The sequence below is a fragment of the Selaginella moellendorffii genome, unplaced genomic scaffold (genome assembly GCF_000143415.4).
Source record: "Selaginella moellendorffii unplaced genomic scaffold, v1.0 SELMOscaffold_31, whole genome shotgun sequence".
NCBI lineage: Eukaryota > Viridiplantae > Streptophyta > Lycopodiopsida > Selaginellales > Selaginellaceae > Selaginella > Selaginella moellendorffii.
In genome coordinates, this window is record NW_003314292.1 from 696,663 (window position 1) to 718,717 (window position 22,055).

Sequence of the window (22,055 nt, forward strand, 5' to 3'; positions counted from 1 at the left end):
AGGTTTTGTCATGCTATGCCCGTTTTATATTCGTAAAAGGTAAACAGAAATAATTTAAAGTGTCCATATCAATCCGTTAAACCGAGGTCTTCTCTTTTACAAAAAGGATGATGTTTATGAAAACTCGTTTATTATGTCATTAAATATATATCACAGAGTTTCTCAATCTAGTCTTTCCCAATCTTGCCTCAATCCAATCCTCCATGGAGAGGCGTTGGTCTGTTAAGGTTTGCCAATGTTATTGCAAGCTCGGTCTTGGAAGTTGCGATAGAAAAGGGAATCGAGATGGGAGTTGCCGCCTGGAAGCGAAGACGAACTCCAGCCAACTCCACCGAATTCTTGAGAGAAGACGAAGGCCTAGAGATGAGTTTCTATGTAGGTAACGGCCTCAACTTCGCCATGAATCTCAATTTGGGAACTCCTCCCGTGCAGCACAACTTCACCATGGCACTTAACTCGGAATTCTTCTGGGCTGCGTGCTCTCCTTGCATCGATTGCAATGTTTCCACAAACGAACCCCTCTTTTCATGGGCATCATCCACATCTTACACTAGAATTCCTTGCACCTCTCCTTTCTGCTCGACATCCCCTGATTTCTCGACAAACGCTTGCGGATCTTCAGCCGTGGGTTTCACGACTTGCTTATATAATGTTTCTTACAGCCCCAAATACTCGTCAGCTGGTGAGATGGCTAGTGATGTTGTAACCATGAAAACTCCACGTAAAATTACAGTGCAATAAAAGCCTCAGAATGTCACTTGGATGTGGTCGAGAAAGCACGAGATTGCTGGGGATTCGCAATACATCAGACCTGGTGGGATGTGCAAAGACAAACAAGTCATTCATCGGACACTATACAAGCAAGTTTATCTACTGTGTTTCATCTGATACGTTGAGCGGCAAAATCGTGCTCGGCAACTATAAGATATCATCAAACTCCTCTCTTTCTTACACTCCAATGATAAATCAAATTCCATTGCGTTGTATTACATCAGCTTGAGATCCGTAAGTATCAGCGACACTTGACTTTTCCGGTGCAAGGCATTCTCGCAGGGCACACCGGTTGAATTTCGGACATGGTTTCTGCTAGACGATGTTGCTGAAAATGCTACTGTGTGCTTGGCTGTTGGAGACTCACAGAAGGTGGGGTTCTCACTGAATGTTATAGGAACCTACCAGCAGCTGGATGTGACAGTGGAGTTTGATCTGGAAAAGCAGGAGATTGGATTTGGAACTGCAGGATGTATGAACCTTGACACTTCTTCTGGTTTTACATACGTCTTCGTGTGGAAATCTTCTACAACTCAAGCGTTTTCTTTTCTTCCTCTCCTGACGTATCTCCTGCTTGTTTAAGTAAGACACCTTCAAAACTTTATGTTGTCAAGTTTACTATACAAACCGCGTCAACATAGAAAATTCAGTCTGGATTGATTTGTAAACTCGAGATATATAGCTCCTTTGCCTTTGCAATTTGCTTATTTCCAAATGAGGATCTCGTGTAGCAATTGTACTCTTGTTGGTAACTTTTGCAGGATGCATTCAAGGACAGCGTGCAAGGATTCCATATCGTAACCGTGGTGTTGGTTTCTTCCCGCCCAATAGGACTCCAATTGTCAACACTAACCTGTTTTTGCCCTCTTCTCGAAAAAGCAGCCAAGCCTTGGAAGCCAGCTTCTTTCTCGATGGTGCACTCAACTTCGCCATGGATCTCAGCCTGGGAACTCCGCCCCAGCCGCTCAACTTCACTCTCGCGGTGGACTCCGGGTTTCTTGGGTGGCATGCTCCTCGTCCTGTGCAATCAATTGCACCACCGCATCTCTCTTTCAGCCAGGTTTGTCAACTTCTCACACCAAGCTTCCATGCGGTTCTCCATCGTGCTCGGCATTCAGTGCTGTTTCTACGAGCTGTGGACCATCCTCCTTTTGCTCGTACAACACATCGTACGCCACTAACTTCTCCTCGGCTGGTGACTTGGTCAGCGACATTGCAACAATGGATTCCGTACGAAACCAAAAAGTGGCGGCCAACTTGTCCTTGGGTTGTGGCCGCGACAGTGGGGGGCTGCTCGAACTCCTCGATACGTCTGGTTTCGTGGGTTTTGACAAGGGTAACGTGTCATTCATGGGGCAATTGAGCGCGTTGGGGTACAGGAGCAAGTTTATCTACTGTTTGCCCTCGGATACTTTCCGTGGAAAGCTTGTAATCGGGAACTACAAGCTCAGGAACGCCTCCATTTCTTCATCCATGGCCTACACCCCCATGATCACAAACCCACAAGCGGCCGAGCTATACTTCATCAACTTATCGACCATTTCTATCGACAATAACAAGTTTCAAGTTCCAATTCGGGGATTTCTTTCCAATGGAACCGGTGGAACAGTCATTGACACCACCACCTTTTTGAGCTACTTGGCGTCGGATTTCTACACTCAGCTGGTACAAGCAATAAAAAACTACACCACCAATCTGGTGGAAGTGTCAAACAGCACCGCAGACGGTCTTGGCGTGGAGCTTTGCTACAACATCTCGGCAAACAGCGACTTTCCTCCACCGGCAACCCTCACTTACCACTTTTTGGGCGGTGCTGGAGTCGAAGTGCCAACATGGTTTTTGCTTGATGATTCAGGCAACGTGAACAATACCATTTGCATGGCAATCGGGAAGTCTGAGAGTGTTGGACTGAACCTGAATGTCATAGGGACGTACCAGCAGCTCGACTTGACGGTGGAATATGACTTGGAGCAAATGAGGTATGGATTTGGAGCTCAAGGTTGTAACACCACCATGGTGGTGGATGTCAATACTTCCTCAGCAGTGTTTTCCAGGAAACCACTCTGGCTGATGTTAGTTGCTCACAGTCTAAAAAGTGGTTTCCCAAGCAAACAAGTGCAAGCATCTAATATTTAAAATACGAATATGCCTAGAAGATTTTTGTAAGAACAGCCCTAACATAATCGCGGCCGTTGGATTGGAAAACGTGAGATTCATAAAAATCGAATATGCCTAGAACATTCTCAAAAACCCTAACATGAGCCCGGAGACTGTGGACCGTCGATGCGTCCCATCAACGGTGTTTAATCCACAGCGCCGCCCTAGTTTTTGCGTTTTTGTGTGTGCCCTGGGGTTTTAGGCGCTGCTGCTCGTCCGCTCGCGATGGCTGGAAAGAAGGGGCCCGGTTTCTGGTCGGATGTCGGCAAGAAGACTAGCGGTGAGTGCTGCTGCTACTCGCGGTGAAATCGCATTTCCTCACCCTCTCTTCTTGATTTTGCGCGAGCAGACCTCCTGTACAAGGATTTCTCGGCCGATCAGCGATTCAGTCTGAGCTCCACGACCTCCACTGGGCTGGTAAGAGGAAGAGATCTTTTCTCGGCTGGGATTCAAGGAGAGAGGTTCTTAACTGTGGCTTTGTAGACTTTCTCCTCTTTCGGCGTCAAGAAGGGGGACGTCTTCGATGGAGATTTCACCACCACTTACGTCTGCAAGAACGTCACGGTGGATGTGAAAGTGGACACGCAATCGAAGGTGAAGAAGCTCTTACCTCGTGAGATGTCAAGATGTTTCCTTTTTCTTGTAGATCTTCTCCACTGTCAAGGTCGATGATCTCGCTCCGGGGACCAGGGCGATCTTCAACTTCAGTCTTCCGGATCAGAAATCTGGAAAGGCAAGCAGAGCAAAGAATGGAAAACTTGATCTCTCTCTCTCTCTCTATCTCACCTCTTCCTTTTTCGCAGATGGAGCTCCAGTACTGCCACCAGTATGCCGGAGTTACTGGCAGCGTTGGGCTAGCTTCGTCTCCCGTGGTGGAATGCACCAGTGCCTTTGGTAGCAACGACGTCGTCATCGGTGGAGAGGCCGCGTTTGACACTGCGTCGGGGAATTTCACCAAGTACAACGCTGGAGTTGGCATCAACAAGCCCGAGTTTACGGCCGCGGTTGTCGTGTAAGATCTTCTCTAGCTCGAGCTGTCCTGTTTGATCCTGGATGGACTTAGAATCCTGAGCTTGCTGGTTACTTGATTTTCATAGCTGCGAGTCCCTGTGACTGACATTGATCTCTTTGGTGGCCGCAGAGCTGACAAGGGTGACACCCTCAAGGCCTCGTACTCGCACGTCTTGAGCCCGTTCACGAGGACCACCGTTGGAGCTGAGATATCCCACAAGCTGTCCACCAAGGCGAACACCTTCTCCATCGGTGGGATGTATGGCCTGGACGCGCTGACGACGATCAAGGCCCGGTTGAATAACCATGGACGCATCGCGGCCGTGGTGCAGCACGAGTGGAGGCCCAAGTCCGTTATCTCGATGTCAGGCGAGGTGGATACCAAGGCGCTCGAGAAAAGCGCCAAGCTCGGCCTGGCGCTCTCCCTCAAGCCATAGCCGCGGCCGCTAACGCTTATGTAAATTCAAAATTTTTGCGGAACATCGAAGTATTTTTCCAGCTTAAAATAAGTTCCTGTGACAATTATCTTTTGTTAGTTCAATGATAATAAGCTTCTTCACCTGGTTTGTTTCGCTCAAAAGCACAGAAGAGTAAAGGAAAATGCCCGGAAGGTCAGGCGTGGTATTTTTTCATGGACATCTTCATGATGCTTCTCGTCGTCTCTGAGCTGCGAGGCGTCGTTCGAGTGCTTCGCCGCATTATGCTCATGAGCTTGTCCTTGGGCATGTTGAAATGAATGTTTGGTAGCGACAAGCGTAGAGGATCCTGCAGCAAATACACGCTCAGCTTATGGTGTAACTCAAAGAACGTTTTCTCACCGAATGGTATTTTGATTTTCTCGGTTTTCCTGTGCTCGTGCTTTTTTCCGTAGTCGTCATTTCTTCCAGAGATTTTTGCTTGACGTGCTGAAGATTTGGCGGCAACAATGGTCCCCAGGGGACAATTTTCTGTATGGATTCTCCCCTGTAAGTTTATATGAATGGTTATTATAGTGAAACACGAACCTTTATTGGAAGTTGACGATGGAAAGCCGCTTGAAGTGGTGCGAACCATGAATCAAGCCTCAGATGTGGTGGTCCAGCATCTAGAATCGCCGCTGCTTTGGCTTGAATTGCGCTGTAATGTGACGATAAAACAGCAATGTTAAAAGGAATTGCGATCCTCCGTGCTTAGTACCTTGATGAAGGTTCTTTGGCTTCGGGAAAATCTGTGGGAGTTGTTTCTTTGGATTCAGTTTCACCAGATGTTGTCAACAGAGAGCTGCCCCTACTTTCCCTGCTTGAACTCGACCGACTTCCCGCGCTTGAGCTTAGCCTTGAGCTCGCAGAGCTGTCCGAGTCTTGTGAAACATAATACGCTTTTCTACCAATCCACTGCTCAGGGCTTGATAAATCCCATCCACCGTACTGTCCAAATTGTCCAATCCGGACTCCTTTCTCGGTCCACAGACGGCTGTTCCAGATCCATGCGTATTAGTTCACGAAACAGATTAAGTATGAATTCTTGCCTTGTGCCAAATGTTGAGGCGGTAACAAGTATCCTATCCGTTTCGATAAATGTCATCGAGACCTGAACAAGAAACAGTTAGTTTTCAATCTGACAAAAACATTTGATGTACGATCGTTTCATGATGAGCTCGAAAGCAAAACATCTCCGGAACAGGCGTCAAAGGGCGCTCGGCTTGATGGAAGTCGCATGCGGCCAATGACCACGATTTCACGTAGCCCTTTATATCCGAGGAGAACAAAAGCTGCATAGTTCGGGAAAATCTTAGAAAGTAACCTCGTGCGTTTGTGTACTTACTTCGTTTTTGGAATCCGAGCACATTGGACCTGGTGCACCGATATGGCATGTCGGAATCTCATGAAGCTGCAAAATCAGATGTCAACACCTTCACAACGCTATTTTGATTCACTTACCACGCTTGCATCAGGAACACGCCAGAAATAGATGTATCCATCTGAAACGAATACAGCCAAGACTTTTTCCTGCACAGATATACTAAAAATGTGTTGGCGTAAATTTGTTGGCGTACCAGCTGACCAAGAAACTGTATGTTGACGATTGATCTTGATTTCGCAAAAGACTCGTTCGGTGGTGGATTCAGCACGCATTTTATCATCCCATCAAGCTTCCAAACAATCACCTAGACGAGAAACCAGTCATAAAAGCATCAAACTTAAGTAGAACAACAAACCTTTCCATCATAACCACCAGTTGCAACACCACCCGGTGGACAAATGCTCATGCAAACAATGTCATCGGTATGACCGTGCATCTCTCGTTCCAAGGGCTCTGACTCTTTCAGACCGTCGTGCCATATGCAAACCTGAAAATGTTCTGTTGGATATAACAGGCTAGAAGTTCAAAAGAAACAAGCCTCACCCTTCCATTCCATCCACCGGCAGCAACATACTTGCTCCTTCCTTCCGCCAGGCACACAACACAGGTGATTTCATCCTGTAGGAAGATAGTATTAAAGCTCTGAAAATGACATGTACTGACCTGACCAAACCCGCAGTACTCCTTTAGACACTGGCCATTGTTGAAGTTCCACATTCTCAGAGTTCCGTCCTGTCCCCCAATCAAAAGTCTTCGGCCGGAAGCATCAACAGTCATCGCTGACATTTTTGTCGACCTGTGCAAAATAGTTAGATCTTTCAAGGCATCATAATCTTCTAGACATACTTGCCGTCTGAGAATGAGAAAGTATGGTGTCCATCGTCAATGTTCCAAATAGTGACAAGCGACTCAATTTCAGCCACAATGAGCTGGCGAAATGTACTACTGAAACCCGAACCACATATCTTCCCTGAACGCGTTTCACTGGCAAGCCGCTTGCGCCATGCTTGCAGTGAGGTACCTCCACCTAAAAGAACCTGCGAAGAACGGAAAGATGAGCAAGAAAAATGATGACACTGCAAAAGCAAAGTCTTACGCTTCTTCGTTTGTCATAAAGAAGTCTGGAAATTATTGGAGGTTCGCCAGATTTATCGAGTGTCTTGTCAACAACAGTTTGCATACACCGATTGCTCCTCATATCCCAAATTTTTATGATGCTGTCGGTTGCTACACTTACGATTTGGTTATCGTCTTCGTTTACAACGACGTCCTGCATGTAAAACAATGTCAGTTTACACAAGGCAGCTTCCATCAATGCACAAACCACAACAGGCGACTGATGCCCGATCAACTGCCCCATTATCTTTGCTGTAAAAGGATTCCATATGTTAACGTTTCTTTCCAACCCGCAAGTGACAATGAAATTAAAACTCCTGTCAAATAAAAAGGTTTAGCAAAAACTGAAAGTCTTGGAAGTTCGATGCAAACCTGCAATAATCTAGTGCAAATATCCCGTGGTGGTGTTCTTTGCCAGACCACTTCCTTTTCTGTTTTTCTAGATCAAGCATGAGAAGTGTGCTATCCATGGAGCAGCTCAGTAACGAGGACGAATGAGATAGATACTTAATCCTTGTAACCCAGTTATTGTGTATTTTCCAAGGTAGCTTTTCAGACATGCCCGGCAAAAGCTCCTCCGTCACCCCAGCTGCAATGCGTGGAATCTCCCTGCAACACTCGCACACTGCAATTCCAAATCGAAGAAAACAGAATCCTTACCCTCCCCACTCGTCAGAGAAATCATACACATGAAGGTAGCCACGGTCATCTCCATATAGCAGCTTATCATTCTCTGGAGTCCTCACCCAGGTAGCACATAATGCTCCATTTCTCTGTCAAGAAAATGACTTAGAAACCTTTGAAGGATAACAAGAACTTACCAAGTTCTCAATCCTTCCCAGGACATCAAACGAAAGTCTTCCCGTGTCATAAAACGTCACACTGCATATTCCAGATGTCAAAGATGCATCGTCTTCTGCTTCATCTAGTCACCTTCTATCCATTGCAAACACCGCCAGAGGTTGTTGAGCCATGGCGACAATGTCAGTGATCCACGCTGCCATATTTCAACTTCTATAGTGGAATTTCATCAGGGAAGAAGCACTCGTGGGGACATGTACCTCCACCACCATTCTTTTGTGTTCGTAACAACTTCAGAGAGTCTCCATGCCACAATTTAAGCATTCCGTCTTGTGTTGCTGTAACATATGTTTGTATGTGAGATAAAAGAATAATCTGCACGATGTCTGCTGTTAGTAGCGTAAAACTATGATACATGCCAACCTTTTCAATGATATGAGAAGGACGCTCCACAGTCGTGTTACAAGCTTTGAAGCTTTTCATAACTGGCCTTTCTGCTATGACTTCGTCCTCTTCATCAGATTCCTCAGAATCGGACTCATCCTCCATTTTTGTTGCTCCTTTCTTGCTAGAAGGTTTCATCTTCACATACGTTGCAAAGTCCGCACCCGGCTCATCTTCTTTTGCTAGCTGAGAAAGCAGAGTTTGTTTTAGCGAGAGACGCGGTTTCTAAGAAACCAGTACCTGTTGCTGAAGAATGTAGCTTGTAAAATCATCAAAATCTACAACGCCCTTGCTGTTCACATCGACCTTCATGAAAAAATGTTCCATTTCCTTTTCACTGACACACAAATGCACGCTTTGTTACAAAGCACTTACGAGAAGTCACAACGAACCTCAGCTCAGAAGCCACGTCCTTGATGTTCTTGCACGTTTTGATGAAATTTGCCTGCAAGACAAGCATTTGTTACTCGATAGTAATTCGGAAAGTTATAAGCCCAACTCTGTCAAGTTCTTCACGCGTGGCTTTATCAAAAGCCTTCTTGAATTCCATGAGCGTGTGAGAGCTTAAACCTCCACGCCGTCTTTGAGGCTGAGGCACAAGTCAGTAAACCATCATACTTTTTTGTTTTCCTTCGAAAGTAGACCGACCTCAGGCTGTGGTTTTGATTTAGATACTGGAGCTCTATCCGAGGGCCCTCCAGGTTTTGGAGGCAACTTTCCTCCATGTGCTCCACTTTCTCGTTCACGAGCATGAAATATTTGCTGCCAAATTGCAAAAGAAAAGCTCAGAGCCGGAATGCGTTCCAAAAAATAAATCTAACCGCGAAACTCGACTTTCGATTTCCACGCCACTTGGATGACTTGAAAACGTCGAACTCGTTGTTATCTCCATCGGCCATCGCAACAGCTCAACGACGAACACCCGCCCGCGACGGTGGCCGCTCCAAAAACCTACCTGACACCACACAAAAGTGGTTGAGAAATGGACTCACGCGAATCCGTGCCCTATTGCGCTTTGAATCAACGATGTTTTATTCCCCAAAACCCGTCGTGGCACATTTTGAGCCACACGATCAGCTTCCCCTGTTCTAGTCTTTGGCGTCTGTGATCCCACCTGGTGCTATCTGGAAGACGTGAACACTGTCAAGGTCAGCTAGTTGAAACTTTGGAAGAAAAAAAAATCCAACGAAAGGATATAGCTTCGGACTCCGGGAGGCTTGGAGAGTCGATGACTTTGCAAATTCTTTGTTCGCCCTTCCCCTTTCTGAACATCAGTCTTACTGTCGAAGCATGAGCCAGGACGTGGCCACCAGCGGGCTTTTTTGGATCCGCGACGAAGGTCCCGCCGCCAGGGTCAGCAATGACTTGGTTCGTAAGAAACACCGCGACGTTGAACTCCTCAGCAATTTTGATGAGCCTGGAGAGCATCTGCGCCAGCTTTTGCTGCACGGCCACAAAGTTAATTGGCTGAATGTATGAAGTAAAAGTCGTCTTACTTGTCTCTCTGCCAGTTCTCCACGCCCTGAGAAGTCTACCCGAAACAATGAGGTGATGGAGTCCACAATCTGTGCAGTTCCTTGTAAGACAGGATAGAAGATACAAGAATTAATTCTTACCAGGAGCCTGAACGGTTCTTCAGTCATTTTAGCCGCTATGGCGATCAGAAGGTTGTACTGATGCTCGTGCGTGTATGCTCGAGCATACACAATCTGGAAAGCCGAAAGTTACTCAGGGGTTGAAGAGCTAAAATGCTTACGTTGTCAAGAGCAGCTGTTGGATCCAGTCCAAACCTTTCCGCGATGGCGACTATTCGATCAGGACGACTGCAAGCATCGTTTAGAATTCACATCAGAGAAAAGCAAAAGCATAAGACGATGATCATACAACGTTCCCTCGGTGTCGATGTAGGCCACTTTGCCATTAGCTCCGTGTAAGCCCAACGGCAGCTGCGTGGCTACGCAAAGAGTGTGCGCGAGCTGAGTTTTGCCGGTCCGGAATTCGCCAAAGGCTTCGGTGATTGCCATCGTTTCTATACCACCTGGTGCGTATGGCGAAAAGAGATGAGAAAAAAAAGAGAGAAAAGAATAGAGCATACCACCGAGAAGGTCATCCAAAAGCTGGCTTCCTGTAGTGATATGAATCACGGATTTTCTCTTGTGAAGAGCCTCGTTACCAGTGATATAGCCGACTTGCTGGAAAATGGCAGTGAGCGAGAAGGAAAATCCAGATTCAAGGCACTTACAACTATCTTTTCTGCCGCTTCCAGGATCTTGTCGACCTTTGCTTCGGACAATCCCTTGATGGCTGTGAGGCTCTAGAGCAGCATAGAAGAAACTCCACAGATAGGTGAGAAAAAATCGATCGATTCACACCTTCTTTGTTTGCATGATCAGTCCATTGCATGTGTGAATTCCCGCATCCTGGAGCTTTTTCACATCCCCGGCATTGATCCCCTGTGCGGTGACTGGAAGAACAAGAAATCTAGAAGGCCGAGCGATCGATCTAGAGCCAAAACAGAGACTCACGCTTATCGATGGTCTCAAACGAGTCCTCCTCCTCATCGGCGACGGCGACGAGCTGATTGTCCTCTCGTGCTTCCAAGGCGGCGGCGGCGACCGGGGTGCTCCTCATCGCTCAAGCTCTGGGCGGGAAAACCCTAGACTTTCAAATATGAAGCTATCGCAAGTGTTTTAGCGGGGAAGTAACGTTCAAAACTATGGCTTTTAGGGTTAGGTCAGTCAGCAGTGGAAGAACTACGCATCTTCGAGGAGCCGGCGATCACGAATTCGAGGTGGGCGCATCTGGCAAGGCTCGTCACGTATTTCTGTCTACTCTCTGGTGAGGATGGGCGGCAGCAGGGGGCCTTCTTTCCTGGTTTGGCAGCAAGCAGCAGCAGCAGCATCTCCGCTGCTTGAATTTGATCGGTTTTCCAGAGCAACAACACTCAGATTCTCTTGGCTGGCTACCAGTGATCGGGAACCTCTTCGCTCCCTTACGATCAGCGTCAATGGGGCCATGGATGGCTTCTGGTCCAGCATTCTCGCCTCCCAGCAGCTCCGTGGTGTCCCTCTCACGACGACGGCAGCGCCTCCAATCCTTCCCAATCTCGTCCACGGGCTTGGACGTAGGCACAACGCAGCAGCTCCTCGACTTTTGCCCCTCGGTCGTCTACTTCCAGCTGACCAAGCCGGTGGTGAAATCGCCGGGGACGTATTTGCTCAAGAGCCACAGCCTCCACTGGCTTGCACTGCGTTCTTGGAGGGGCAATAGAGTCGCCAGCTTTTCTCTCGCACAGGTTCCCTTTTTCTTTCTTTCTTTGTTCGTTCTTCTCGAGTTGCCAATATCAACAATTTTCCAGAATCCTGCCGATGTCGATCGCCTACCTCGACATGCCCAAGCTCCGCTGGATGTTCGTCAGCGTGGTGCCGCGCCTGGAGCTCTCGCCGTCGACGGGCAACCTTGAGTGGATCAAGGCGCACAGGGGCGTGCGGATCATCCAGGAAGCTCAAGAAGCTGACGTTCACAAACACCTGTCAAAGCTCTGCCCATGTAACGCAAATCCTGGAGCGTTTTGCTTGATCACGCAGCTCGACTACTTCGTGAACTCTTCCAGCTTCCAGCCGAGGTCCGTCAACCTTGCACAGCTTCTGGAGCCATTCCCGGCCCTCGAGGTGTTCACAGTTGCTCACGCGTCCATCAAGGTACTTTACAAAGTTTCTCTGCATTGAAGACTTGCTCTATCCGATCCAGTGAGCCTTGACGAGTGGAGCAGCGGGCAACGAGTTCCCGAGTCGTGCTCAAGATCCATCCCATCCGGTTTGGCGTGCCGCAGCGCTGCGATGGCGTCTAGCGTTGCACGAAGGCCAAGTTTGGTTCGAGGCGCCCTACACTGCGATCCACCATTGCTTTCACACGACGGAGGAGTGGTCTTGGTGGTCAACGGCTCACGGGTCAAAAAGGTCAACGAAGGTCATGTCCAGCTCGGCGCCGCACCATTTTACTGGTGGTGTCAACCGAGCGGGATTCACGCGCCCAGTACACGAGTTTGCGCTTGAATATTTAAGCGGTGTGAGCTCGTGAAAGGGTGCCTGCTCTAGATTTTTTTTCTTCTCATTCTCTGGCCGATGATCATGGCTGGAGAAAGAATGTTCACGATTGTTGGTATCGTCTCAATGTTGCTTCTTGGCGGCGCTACTGCTGGTGGATCACTCGATCGCTCTCAACTTGGTCCCAAGGCAAGTCTTTTCAATGGTTTCTCTCTTTTCTTTCTTCCAACCAGGCAATGACGGCTTCGCATCGATCAGGAGCCGCGAGGAGTGCCCAGAACGTTGCTTCAAACCGGCGCCAAGCTTGTGAAGCATGAGGCAAGAGAAGTTCCAGGCGGCGCTTCCGACCCAAAGCAGTACCAGGGCAGCATCGCGAAGGCGTGCGAGGACTACGAGAGGCAAATCGCCTCGTCTCCGCAAAGCTTCGATCCCTCTTCGCCACCGCCTCAAGAGCTCTACTCGTCTTTGGCATGCGGGAAAGCGATGATCGAGAACACGCATCCATCTCCATCTTCGTCCCTGGATTCTCTGCAGGAATCCCTCGCTGCCCGGCCCGGCGAAGGATCGTTGCTTCAACACGGTGGCAAGAACGAGATGATCAATGTTGAGCCGGAGAGGAACGTCCCGAGTGGTCGCGATCCCATCCATCACAAGATTGACACGACAAGTTTTCCATGACAAGATCTTTGTATCCTTCTTTTGGCACGATGAGTAAACTGAAAGTTGGCACCGGGGAGAAATGGTTTGCTGCTGGATGTCCCTTGGTGGGCTTTGTCGGTGAGTGAAGATTAATCTTAGATAAGAAGTTGAGATGGCCGAGTTGGTCTAAGGCGCCAGATTAAGGTTCTGGTCCGCAAGGGCGTGGGTTCGAATCCCACTCTCAACAACACTGCCCCGAGTCCGGACAATGTCCCAAAGAACGAAGCCTCGAGCGCGGAATTTCTTTCTTTTCTTGATATTGCTCTTCAGTTTGAATCGCGCTTGTGAATTGATCGTGTGGTCGAACGTCCCCGACACCTGAATCCAGAGTCACCCACATGATATGTACGGAATTAGACAATAGTGTGTACGGAGATAGACAATGTGAGAGTTTTTCCTGCCTCCGTGCTGGCCGCCAGTGATTCGAGAGCCGTCTTATCGTACCCGGCTTTGATCATATGTCGATCCGGTTCATGCCGGAACCTGCAAACCCATCCATCCCAGTTCATACGCCACTCCATTGCCGAATTCTTCCAAATCCACAAAAACTTGGACGTTTTGACCGTCGCGATCCATGCCATCGTTTTCTTTACCTCCGCGATCACAAGGCGTCGTTAATAACAGATTATATTAAACTAATCTAAATCCTTAACTAGTTATGCAATGTTAACAGGAGAATAACCTGCGAACGTAAAAGATTCCAGCATATGCGTAGTTCTAGGGTTTAAGGAGAGGACCGCGCGCGCGCCCTTCGTCTCGGCGTCGCAATGGTAAGCGCAATGCCGCCGCGTCGATTTCTCCCAATTGCTCGCTGTTTTTGCAGCTCTTCTTCTCATATTTCAAGGAGCTCGTCGGGAAGGAGGTCACGGTGGAGCTCAAGAATGACCTCGCCATCACTGGAGTGCTTCATTCGGTGGATCAGTACCTCAACATCAAGCTAGAGAACATCAAAGTCGTGGACGAGATCAAGTACCCACATATGGTTCGTTTCTAGTGTTTTTCTTTGTTTTTTTTTCTTCTCTTTCGTCCTAGTTCTCCACTTCTCGTTTGTTCGTTTTCTTTTGGTTCTCAAGCTTTGTTTTCCTCTGGTGACTGATCGCGTTTTTCATCTTTTTTTTTGGTGTTCTTTCTTCTCTTTCGTCCTGTTTTGTAAGAGTTCTAGTATTTCTCCATTTGATCGTACTAGGCTACTTCTCTTTCGTTATTGCTTTCGGTTCTCAAGTTTTGTTCTCCTCTGGAGTGACTGATCGCGTTTTTCTTCTTTTTATGGTGTTCTTTCTTCTCTTTCGTCCTGCTTGGTTAGAGTTCTAGTTTTCTCCATTTTATCGTAGGCCTTGTGTTTTTTTTCGGTTATCGGGTTTAGCTAACTTTGTTCTCCTCTGGAGTGACTGATCGCGTTTTTCTTCTTTTTATGGTGTTCTTTCTTCTCTTTCGTCCTTCTTGGTTAGAGTTCTAGTTTTCTCCATTTTATCGTAGGCCTTGTGTTTTTTTTCGGTTATCGGGTTTAGCTAACTTTGTTCTCCTCTGGAGTGACTGATCGCGTTTTTCTTCTTGTGAAGATGTCCGTGAAGAATTGCTTCATAAGAGGCTCGGTCGTGAGATACGTACAATTACCAGTCGATGGTGTCGACGTCGAGATTCTTCACGACGCAACTCGTAGAGAAGCTCGTGGGAATTGAGACAAACCTGTGGTGGTCCATCACTTTGCTTCAATCCAAAACTCTTTCTTGTCGGAATATCCATCCAGGAAGTATGTGTTTTGTACTGGAATATCCTTTGCTTGTTTCCAGGTCTTTGCTACAGGATCATCGCACACCTCCCGTAAGCGACCTCTCATTTTTGCGAATCTCTTTATCCTTAGCTTGTCCTGTGCAGTAAAAGCCCGAGCTATGGAGGAACAATTCGTGCTGAGGGTTCCTCCCTCTGTAGCTGAGAAGCTGCACAGTATTCTCAGTGAAAATTCCGATGAAGACTCCATCGATCTCGCTTTTAACGGTGAGTCTCCTCGCCAGTGCCTCGATCGAGCAAAATTGAGCACCTGGAGAGCTCGTTCTAGGTGATGGACGAACAGGCAAGTTCACAATTGGACAGGACGAGTACGAAGTCTCGCTTGTGGATCTACCCTGTGTCGTGGAATCGTACAAAACTTATGACCATTCCGTGCTGATCAAAACAGCCGACATTGGACAGGTGCGTTTGTTATCTCCTCCCAACTTAATCGTTACTTAGTTTCGTGTCGCATCCATGCCAGATGATCCTTGTGAATGATCCGGAAAATCCCTCGAAGCCAGATGCTACACCGGAGTACAAGCATGGACTCACCCCTGCCATGAAAAACGCACGAAAGCGAAGGTTTCGCAGGCAACCCGACATGGATGTAAGTCTATTTCAATTTTTATCACCGAAAAAAAATCTCTTTTTGCAGCCTGAATACGTGAGTAAAGTCGAGGAAGACTTGACGAACATAATGGCAGGGGGCACTGCTCGCGATGTAGATATCCTTTCTCGGTCTTTGTTTTGCTTGGCTTTTATTTTCCTTAACCGGCGTGACACATGTTGAAGTTCTTGAGCAGGAAGAAGAGGTCGAAGACGAGCCTGTCCAAAGGAAGCCAGCGCCAGAGCCAGTTCCCGCTGGAGTTGCCACTGAAAAGAACAAAGTTTCAAAGCCAGGCGCTGATGGTTCTTCGTCCTCTGACGATGGCGACTACGACGACGACTCGGATAATTAAGAAAACAAGGAACACTGGTATCACTTGATCACTTTGATCTGTATTTAATCTATGTTTCTAACCAGCGCAGGAAGTGAGGCTATCCGCAGGTAACAGTTGTCATGGTAAGCATTCGTTGATGATGCTGCCTCTTCGCTATCACTCATGTGTTTGTGGCTGTAGTTTAGTGGTAAGAATTCCACGTTGTGGCCGTGGAGACCTGGGCTCGAATCCCAGCAGCCACACCTTATATTAAGGTTCCTCTTTTTTTCTCATTGCCTTTGGTATATGCTTGTTTATCATCTTCCCTCGGTTGTATCATACGCATCTTCGAACATTCCTCTGTATATCCATGGTTCTCGCGTCTCATATACCTCTTCTCTCATTCGTTTCTGTCAGCTAGCCATGGAAGACATACTTCCTCCCAGTCCCAGGCGTTCTAGCAACTCAAACTCTTTTTTTTCCTCCAGCAAGTCCTCCATCGCCAGCATATCTAGCAGCAGCAGGCTTACGTTTTTCTCGCCAGACCAGGCCAGTCCTCGCACTGTGGTTGTGGTTTTTGATGTTTCGAGAGAAGTCTCTCTGGATGTTCTCGAGTGGACAGTGGAGCGAATAGTCCAGCCAGGGGATTGCTTAATTCTTCTCGGAATACTTCACGAGATCCTCACTCCTAGTAAGTAAGGATGATAATTTCTTGAGTTAAGTCGCTAACCGATGGGATTGTTTCTCACAGTGGGTTACAAATCCAAGGTGGACTTTGCATCTTTCAACGGAGTGAACTTCAAGTGCCTAGAGGAAGAAACAGCGAAAACGATCAAGTACTACAATATAAAATCGATCAAAGTCCAGCAGCTATGCGATGAGCACCGAGTAAGCACGCACGATGATCCTGTGAGCCTGCTTAATTAACAGTAAGAAATCCCATGCAGATCAAGCTTGACGTGAGAGTTGCCAAGGGGCATCCACTCGATCTGATCGCGTCCCAAGAAGCCAAGAAACTTAAAGCGTCCTGGGTAGTGTTGGACAGGTACTCCGTGCTGCTACTTCAAGCGGTGAATGATTTCTCATAGCTCCATTTTGCAGGGGCTTGAAAAGATATAAGAGGAACATTGTGGAGCAGCTATCGTGTAATGTTATACTCATGGACCGGAATAATGAAGGGAAGCTCCTGAAGGTATCTGAATCCGTAGTTCTGAATCCATCCTTACAACTCAGCAGCGACGTATCTTCAGATAGTCCTAACGAGGGATCAGTGAGCAGTCACAAAACTTTAGCCGAGAGGCAGCAGATTATCGCACTCGAGCTCGAAAGCAAGCAGCAGCATGGTCCCGAAACAGAAACTCGAGAAGTAACGCATTCTGATCCGGCACCCCCGGTATGCTTGATCTGCGAGAGCCAGAAACGTTTTAGGACGACAACGAACTTCACGTATGCTGAGCTTGAGGAAGCCACCCTCAACTTTTCCCCAGGAAACTTCTTAGCCGAAGGTGGCTACGGGCCGGTCTACAGAGGGATATTGAAGGATGGACGATACATTGCTGTGAAAAGAAACAAGGATGCGAGCACGCAAGGGGAAAAAGAATTCAAGGCGGAAGTCGAAGCTCTCAGCGGCGCACAACATCGAAACCTGGTGACGCTTCTCGGGTTTTGCATCGAAGGCGGAAAGAGGATACTGGTATATGAATTCGTCTGCAACAAGTGCTTGGACTGGCATCTCTCGGGTAAGAGGAATGGCTTTCTCGTATGTTTCTGACGAAGTCACTTCAAACTGGTTTTGCAGCTGCGAATACGAATGTCTTGCCTTGGTCTGCGAGGCATGCGGTCGCTGTGGGAGCTGCAAGAGCATTAAGATATCTCCACGAAGGCTGCCGAACTGGATCCATCGTCCACAGAGACGTGCGGCCTCACAATATTCTTCTCACACACGACTACACTCCAAAGGTGAGAAGAGCAGCCTCTCTTTCATTCTTCTTTTTTCGTTTCAATGCGCTCAAAGATGGGAACAGGTTGGAGACTTTGGCTTAGCAAGATGGCAAAGCAACGATGATTCGCCTGCACAAACAAGGCTCGTCGGAACTCTCGGGTAAGAAACAAGCGGTGCTGGCTGATGACTGAAAAGAAAAATAAAAATAAACGATTTTGATGACTAAAAAAACGATTTTGTTCTTGGATCGAAGCTATCTGGCTCCAGAGTACATCTCCAGCGGCGAAGTTACCACCAAAACCGACGTCTATTCATTTGGCGTGGTTCTCCTGGAGCTTATCACTGGACGAAGAGCCATTAATCTGTCCTTGCCTGCTGGAGAGACAAGCCTCATAGAATGGGTAAAAAAAATAGGAGCTCTTTTTTCTTCTTATTTAAACAAAAGAACTAACTTGCAACAACAGGCTCGTCCCATGATTGAAACCAGAGACGCGGAATCGCTGATTGACAAGAGACTTGGAGACAAGTTTAACATGTACGAGTTACACTGTATGATCCACGCGGCTTCGTTTTGCCTGCGAGCGGCTCCGTCAGAGCGAGCCAAGATGAGCCAGGTTTGTGTTTGTCTGTGCCTCACGAAGAACTCTACAAGATCACTTTCTTGCATTCCAGATTTTGAGGATTCTCGGCGAAGAGTGATTAGAAGTACCTGCTATTGTTTGTAGTGTCAATACGTCAATACGTCAATACTAAGAACGTCGTAAGATGGAACCATTTGCCAAATGTCTTCTTACCAGCTTGACAAAGCTTACTTACAGTGCTCGCTTTGAGCTTTTGCGCTATCCGGAATTTCTACAAGCTCCCCATCGGAAGAACCTGCTGCTTCGCTTTTGTGAACACCATCTTCGCCGTCGCTATCTAGACCCTGCAAACAAAGCATAGAAAATATAAGTCACGCTTCATTTGTTACTATTTGTGAAAGTACTCACCGTGCTGTTGACCAGGCGATCGAAGTCTTCTGGATCGGAATCTCCATCATCACCTGAGAGATCATACATAGATGTCAAGAGATAAAACAACCGAGAACAAACTCTTTCACCTTGTCCGTCGTCGTGACCATCTAGCGCTCCCAGAAGGTAGGCGTCCAGATCGTGATCGGCAGGATGTGGTTTCTTGTCGATTGCATCGCTCGAGCTTTCTTCTCTCGGTTGATCTGGTTTTGTGCTGGACGTCTGATCGTCCACCTTTGCGATGTTTGCACGCGCTTCATATCTGTAAGCAATGCCAGAGTTAAGTTTCCGGGAGTGTTGTATAGACTCACGGGGCGATGTAGTTCTCAACGAGCTTGAAATAGATTTTCCAGAAGGTGGTCTCCTTCATCCTTCGCGGGCACAAAACGTAGCGAAAATCAGAGAGATCCTGGCTCAAGAGAATGCCAAAGCTTACGGGATGAAACATCACATGAAAGAAGAAAACTTACCGGAACAACTTGAAGAAGGAAAACTGCGTGTTTCTCCTGCCATTCGCTTAGATCTTGGCGAACTCCTGTTTCGTTCACTGAAAGAAGAATTTAGTCAGCAAGAAGTAGATAAACCAAACATACAGTCTTTGGTATCGTAGTCCCGAAACGTTCTTATCGTGAAGGTCTTGACGAACTCTCGGAGCTCTGGTGTGATCCCATACGTTTCAAGTTCCTCTTGTGAAGGGCTCGGAGGAGTTACGCTTCCAGGCGAGAGCTCCGCGGTAGCAAACGCCTTAATTTGATCGGCTCTTTTGGTAGCCTCCACAGCCAACTCCTTGGATTTCTTCGCGGTTTCTAGTGCCAGCTCTTGCGAGAACTTCGCAGCCTCCTTGGCAAAGTCTTGAGATTTCTTTGCGGTCTCCTGCGCAAGATCTCGAGCCTTTTCGAATAACAAGTCCATTGTATCGTAACTGCGATCAACAACTCATCTCGAGAAACCTGAGTTTAGGAAAAGAAAAGAGAGAGGACTTTAGCCAAAATCAAAGAGGGGATTCTAATCTTACAAACTAAAATGGAATGCTGTTTGAACGATTCACCAAGAAACAAGGAAGAAATCACACACCTGGATTGCACGCTCCACGCCCCAGATCCAAGGCGCCGCGGCAAGGGACGCAAGATTTTAGCTCGATCTAGCAGCAAGATCGCAGAGAATCGATCCAATCGAAAGGATTTCTCGCACGCCCTACCTCTTGTGCCCAATCCCTCCAAGCGCGCTTTCTCTCCTTCCAAACAATGCCGTACACGTTTCCCTATATACGGCAATGGCCGCAGTTTGATCCAACGGCGGCGAAGATGCACACGTGTCAGACATCCAGGTGAATAGAAAAATATATCAAGGACGATGATGTATTTAATCAAAACATTCCAAGAACAAGTAGCAAAACCCCACTTATAATGTGTGTGCAGGGAAGATTAAAATCTCCACTTGAGACCAAAGGCCTGGGAGAACCGGTCCCAAATGGATTGCTCACACTCTGGGAAGGCGCCAATGCCGGGGCCTGTGAAGCCGCAACTGGAGACGGGGTCGCTGTAACGGGGGCTGGGGCTGCCACTGGTCTTCTGTGCCTGTGGCCGCCTGGAAAGAAAAAGGAGCGAGTAGATTTTATTAACCGCGCGATTAGATCGTTTTTTCTTACCTTTGCGCCTGGGAGCCGGCGCTGGAGCTGGTACAACTACTCACAAATTTGACACAAGTTAAAACTCTCGAGATAAGAAATGGGAGTAAATACCTTGCTTAAGTGGGGCAGTCTGGGGCGCCAAAACTGGGGCCAGTGCTGGAACCAAACCTCCTGGAGCCGGGGCAACTAAACAAATACACAGATTAGACTAATCACGAGATAATACACAATGGAAGTCGCCAAAAACCTTGTTTAAGTGGGGACGACTGTGGTGCCAAAACTGGGGCCGAGGCTGGAGCCTGAAGATTACCTGAGGGGTAAAAAACCAGAAATGAAAACTTAAGGTAAAACCAAAGGAAAGAATCACAAAGAATGGAAGTGAAAACTCAAGGTAAAACCAAGGTTAAAAAAACCAGAAAGAATGATGAAAGTGAGAACTTACCAGAGCACAGGCTGGGATTTAACCCCTGTAAGTTACACTTTGCTGGAAGCTCGAGCGCGAGGGTGGAGTTGATGCCGGGGATCGAACCCGCGTTGGCGGAGATGAGCGAGCAGAGGCAGGCGGGATTTGAACCGGCGATCGATTTGAGGCCGCTGCAGCAGCTTTGCGCGGGCTGAGTCGCCTGGCCTTGGACGTAGGAGAGGCAGGGAATGAGCTGATTGAGCTGGCCATTGCAATTCGCGGGCTGCTGCTGGGCGAGGGAGGGATCGATCCATATCGCGAGGAGCAGTAGCAGCAACGGCAGCATGGCGATCAAAGCTGGAGAAGGAGGCGATCGCGGCGACATTGCGGAGAAAACTCTCGAGATCGCGAAGCGAAGAGAATGCGGTGGAGTGATCGATCGATCGCGCGCTTGAAGTGGGAGGCCAGCGATGGATTGAGTGAGGGAAAGTGCGGTTTTATACGCCGGGCTGCCAGCTGACTATGCGCTCCTCAAATCAAGCTGGTAGACATAGCGAAGTGCTACGTAGACGTCGAAGCGTGACACGTAAGCCCTTAGATGTCCACATCACTGTAATAAATTCTTGACGATTGTATCATGGCCGTCCACGTGATGCACGGTTCGGATTGGTCTGAAAAGAATATACCTCCATCGAAGCGTTCGAATATATTCGAGTGGTCGCGGGTTCGACTTCCCGGAAATCACTTTTCACTTCACGGAGGCGAGGAAGGAGCGCGAATGGCCGCGGCGATCGCAGCAGCTGCGCTAAAGCGCATCTCTTTCTCGCGTTTTCCCGTCCGCATCGTGGCTGGTGAGTGCTTGAAATCACATTTGACAAAAAATTGATGGTGTTCTTGGAGTTTTTTGTGTTTTGTGTAGTTTCACCCGGGATGCTGTGGGGGACACGATCCGTGGTCGGGAAACCCAATCCCTTGCGGATCCGCGCATCAACAACGATCGGAATGAAGTTCTTTTGGAACGGCCATCTGCCTCCACCCATCGTTCCTCCCATCGTTCCTCAAGAACAACCTGTGGACATGGAGATTGATGATGCCCGAGGAAGCTGAGCCCGTTGAAATGGAGATTGACGGTGGAGGAGGAGCCGTGCAGGAGGAGCCGGAAGAGAAGCCCGAGGTAATCAATCCCGGCGAAGAGAATCCGCCCGAGGAACTGGAGCCAATGGACATCTGGGAGGAGGATACGACCCCCCGGAAGTGTTCGATCCAGACGATTCCTACTAGATTGTTGTTTTCTTGTTTCTGATCGAGCCGAGATGTTTCTTTCTTGTGTCTCCGGTGTACCGGCTCCCCGGAGGTGATCGATCCAAGTGAGGATGAGCTCGATTGGTTCTAGTATTTTGTTTTCTTCCATGCGATCGTGTTTCTTTCTCTCCAGGTCTTGTGTCTTTCTTGTGTCTCTGCTCGAGAAAACCTTTTCCTTTGCCCTTCTTCTT

The 22,055-nt window shown here is 48.0% G+C and overlaps 10 protein-coding genes and 2 non-coding genes across 16 annotated transcripts; 8 read left to right on the top strand and 4 right to left on the bottom strand.

Moving 5' to 3' along the window:
- The first annotated feature begins 285 nt into the window (after nt 1-285).
- LOC112348604 (aspartyl protease family protein At5g10770-like) lies at nt 286-1,353 on the top strand. The gene is made up of 2 exons (XM_024681444.1): nt 286-702; nt 1,054-1,353. The coding sequence occupies exons 1-2, from the start codon at nt 286-288 to the stop codon at nt 1,351-1,353; spliced, it is 717 nt and encodes a 238-aa protein (XP_024537212.1).
- A 639-nt stretch (nt 1,354-1,992) lies between these two features.
- On the top strand, nt 1,993-2,907 carry LOC112348605 (aspartyl protease AED3-like). Its single transcript, XM_024681445.1, has one exon. The coding sequence runs from the start codon at nt 1,993-1,995 to the stop codon at nt 2,905-2,907; it is 915 nt and encodes a 304-aa protein (XP_024537213.1).
- A 76-nt stretch (nt 2,908-2,983) lies between these two features.
- Nucleotides 2,984-4,498, top strand: LOC9649517 (mitochondrial outer membrane protein porin of 36 kDa). Its single transcript, XM_002976485.2, has 6 exons — nt 2,984-3,208; nt 3,278-3,345; nt 3,412-3,522; nt 3,575-3,661; nt 3,732-3,940; nt 4,070-4,498. The coding sequence occupies exons 1-6, from the start codon at nt 3,154-3,156 to the stop codon at nt 4,374-4,376; spliced, it is 837 nt and encodes a 278-aa protein (XP_002976531.1). The 5' UTR covers nt 2,984-3,153; the 3' UTR covers nt 4,377-4,498.
- Nucleotides 4,391-8,035, bottom strand: LOC9649143 (WD repeat-containing protein 49). Of its 2 annotated transcripts, none has more exons than XM_024681608.1 (20): nt 7,968-8,035; nt 7,831-7,911; nt 7,719-7,779; nt 7,558-7,670; nt 7,270-7,506; nt 7,106-7,214; nt 6,878-7,051; nt 6,628-6,818; nt 6,445-6,577; nt 6,325-6,399; nt 6,137-6,268; nt 5,975-6,085; nt 5,859-5,927; nt 5,743-5,808; nt 5,558-5,689; nt 5,447-5,508; nt 5,116-5,391; nt 4,944-5,055; nt 4,758-4,886; nt 4,391-4,704 (listed from the first exon to the last, which is right to left on the bottom strand). In XM_024681608.1, exons 2-20 carry the CDS (start codon nt 7,899-7,901, stop codon nt 4,552-4,554), a joined length of 2,406 nt encoding a protein of 801 aa, XP_024537376.1. In that variant the 5' UTR covers nt 7,902-7,911; nt 7,968-8,035; the 3' UTR covers nt 4,391-4,551. The 2 variants fall into 2 exon arrangements, with proteins under 2 accessions (XP_024537376.1, XP_024537375.1); XM_024681607.1 differs by having other exon boundaries at nt 7,959-7,976.
- Nucleotides 8,036-9,156: 1,121 nt separating this feature from the next.
- On the bottom strand, nt 9,157-10,773 carry LOC112348606 (meiotic recombination protein DMC1 homolog). Its single transcript, XM_024681446.1, has 10 exons — nt 10,668-10,773; nt 10,515-10,606; nt 10,385-10,456; nt 10,238-10,334; nt 10,027-10,180; nt 9,899-9,965; nt 9,759-9,851; nt 9,639-9,707; nt 9,340-9,585; nt 9,157-9,275 (listed from the first exon to the last, which is right to left on the bottom strand). The coding sequence occupies exons 1-10, from the start codon at nt 10,771-10,773 to the stop codon at nt 9,231-9,233; spliced, it is 1,041 nt and encodes a 346-aa protein (XP_024537214.1). The 3' UTR covers nt 9,157-9,230.
- A 2,220-nt stretch (nt 10,774-12,993) lies between these two features.
- On the top strand, nt 12,994-13,074 carry TRNAL-AAG. The gene has a single exon. It is a non-coding gene; the product is annotated as a tRNA-Leu (tRNA).
- Nucleotides 13,075-13,591: 517 nt separating this feature from the next.
- Nucleotides 13,592-14,623, top strand: LOC9649518 (sm-like protein LSM2). Its single transcript, XM_002976486.2, has 3 exons — nt 13,592-13,657; nt 13,711-13,869; nt 14,447-14,623. Exons 1-3 carry the CDS (start codon nt 13,655-13,657, stop codon nt 14,564-14,566), a joined length of 282 nt encoding a protein of 93 aa, XP_002976532.1. The 5' UTR covers nt 13,592-13,654; the 3' UTR covers nt 14,567-14,623.
- Nucleotides 14,624-15,870, top strand: LOC9649144 (transcription initiation factor TFIID subunit 7). Of its 3 annotated transcripts, none has more exons than XM_024681560.1 (7): nt 14,624-14,708; nt 14,763-14,882; nt 14,944-15,077; nt 15,139-15,264; nt 15,313-15,382; nt 15,441-15,633; nt 15,682-15,870. In XM_024681560.1, exons 2-6 carry the CDS (start codon nt 14,777-14,779, stop codon nt 15,614-15,616), a joined length of 612 nt encoding a protein of 203 aa, XP_024537328.1. In that variant the 5' UTR covers nt 14,624-14,708; nt 14,763-14,776; the 3' UTR covers nt 15,617-15,633; nt 15,682-15,870. The 3 variants fall into 3 exon arrangements, with proteins under 3 accessions (XP_024537328.1, XP_024537330.1, XP_002976533.2); XM_024681562.1 differs by having other exon boundaries at nt 15,687-15,870; XM_002976487.2 differs by having other exon boundaries at nt 15,441-15,698.
- Nucleotides 15,635-18,302, top strand: LOC9649145 (proline-rich receptor-like protein kinase PERK13). 2 transcript variants are annotated; one of them, XM_024681558.1, is made up of 10 exons: nt 15,635-15,720; nt 15,779-16,268; nt 16,329-16,465; nt 16,525-16,622; nt 16,679-17,316; nt 17,376-17,536; nt 17,602-17,678; nt 17,773-17,920; nt 17,984-18,133; nt 18,192-18,302. In XM_024681558.1, exons 1-10 carry the CDS (start codon nt 15,718-15,720, stop codon nt 18,216-18,218), a joined length of 1,929 nt encoding a protein of 642 aa, XP_024537326.1. In that variant the 5' UTR covers nt 15,635-15,717; the 3' UTR covers nt 18,219-18,302. The 2 variants fall into 2 exon arrangements, with proteins under 2 accessions (XP_024537326.1, XP_024537325.1); XM_024681557.1 differs by having other exon boundaries at nt 17,984-18,302.
- On the top strand, nt 15,769-15,840 carry TRNAH-GUG. The gene has a single exon. It is a non-coding gene; the product is annotated as a tRNA-His (tRNA).
- LOC9649146 lies at nt 18,273-19,781 on the bottom strand. Its single transcript, XM_024681559.1, has 8 exons — nt 19,728-19,781; nt 19,604-19,670; nt 19,123-19,479; nt 19,000-19,076; nt 18,841-18,938; nt 18,619-18,791; nt 18,509-18,561; nt 18,273-18,444 (listed from the first exon to the last, which is right to left on the bottom strand). The coding sequence occupies exons 3-8, from the start codon at nt 19,439-19,441 to the stop codon at nt 18,328-18,330; spliced, it is 837 nt and encodes a 278-aa protein (XP_024537327.1). The 5' UTR covers nt 19,442-19,479; nt 19,604-19,670; nt 19,728-19,781; the 3' UTR covers nt 18,273-18,327.
- On the bottom strand, nt 19,671-20,908 carry LOC9649519 (non-specific lipid transfer protein GPI-anchored 2). The gene is made up of 4 exons (XM_002976634.2): nt 20,602-20,908; nt 20,271-20,345; nt 19,974-20,116; nt 19,671-19,790 (listed from the first exon to the last, which is right to left on the bottom strand). The coding sequence occupies exons 1-4, from the start codon at nt 20,906-20,908 to the stop codon at nt 19,671-19,673; spliced, it is 645 nt and encodes a 214-aa protein (XP_002976680.2).
- Between the last annotated feature and the right edge of the window lie 1,147 nt (nt 20,909-22,055).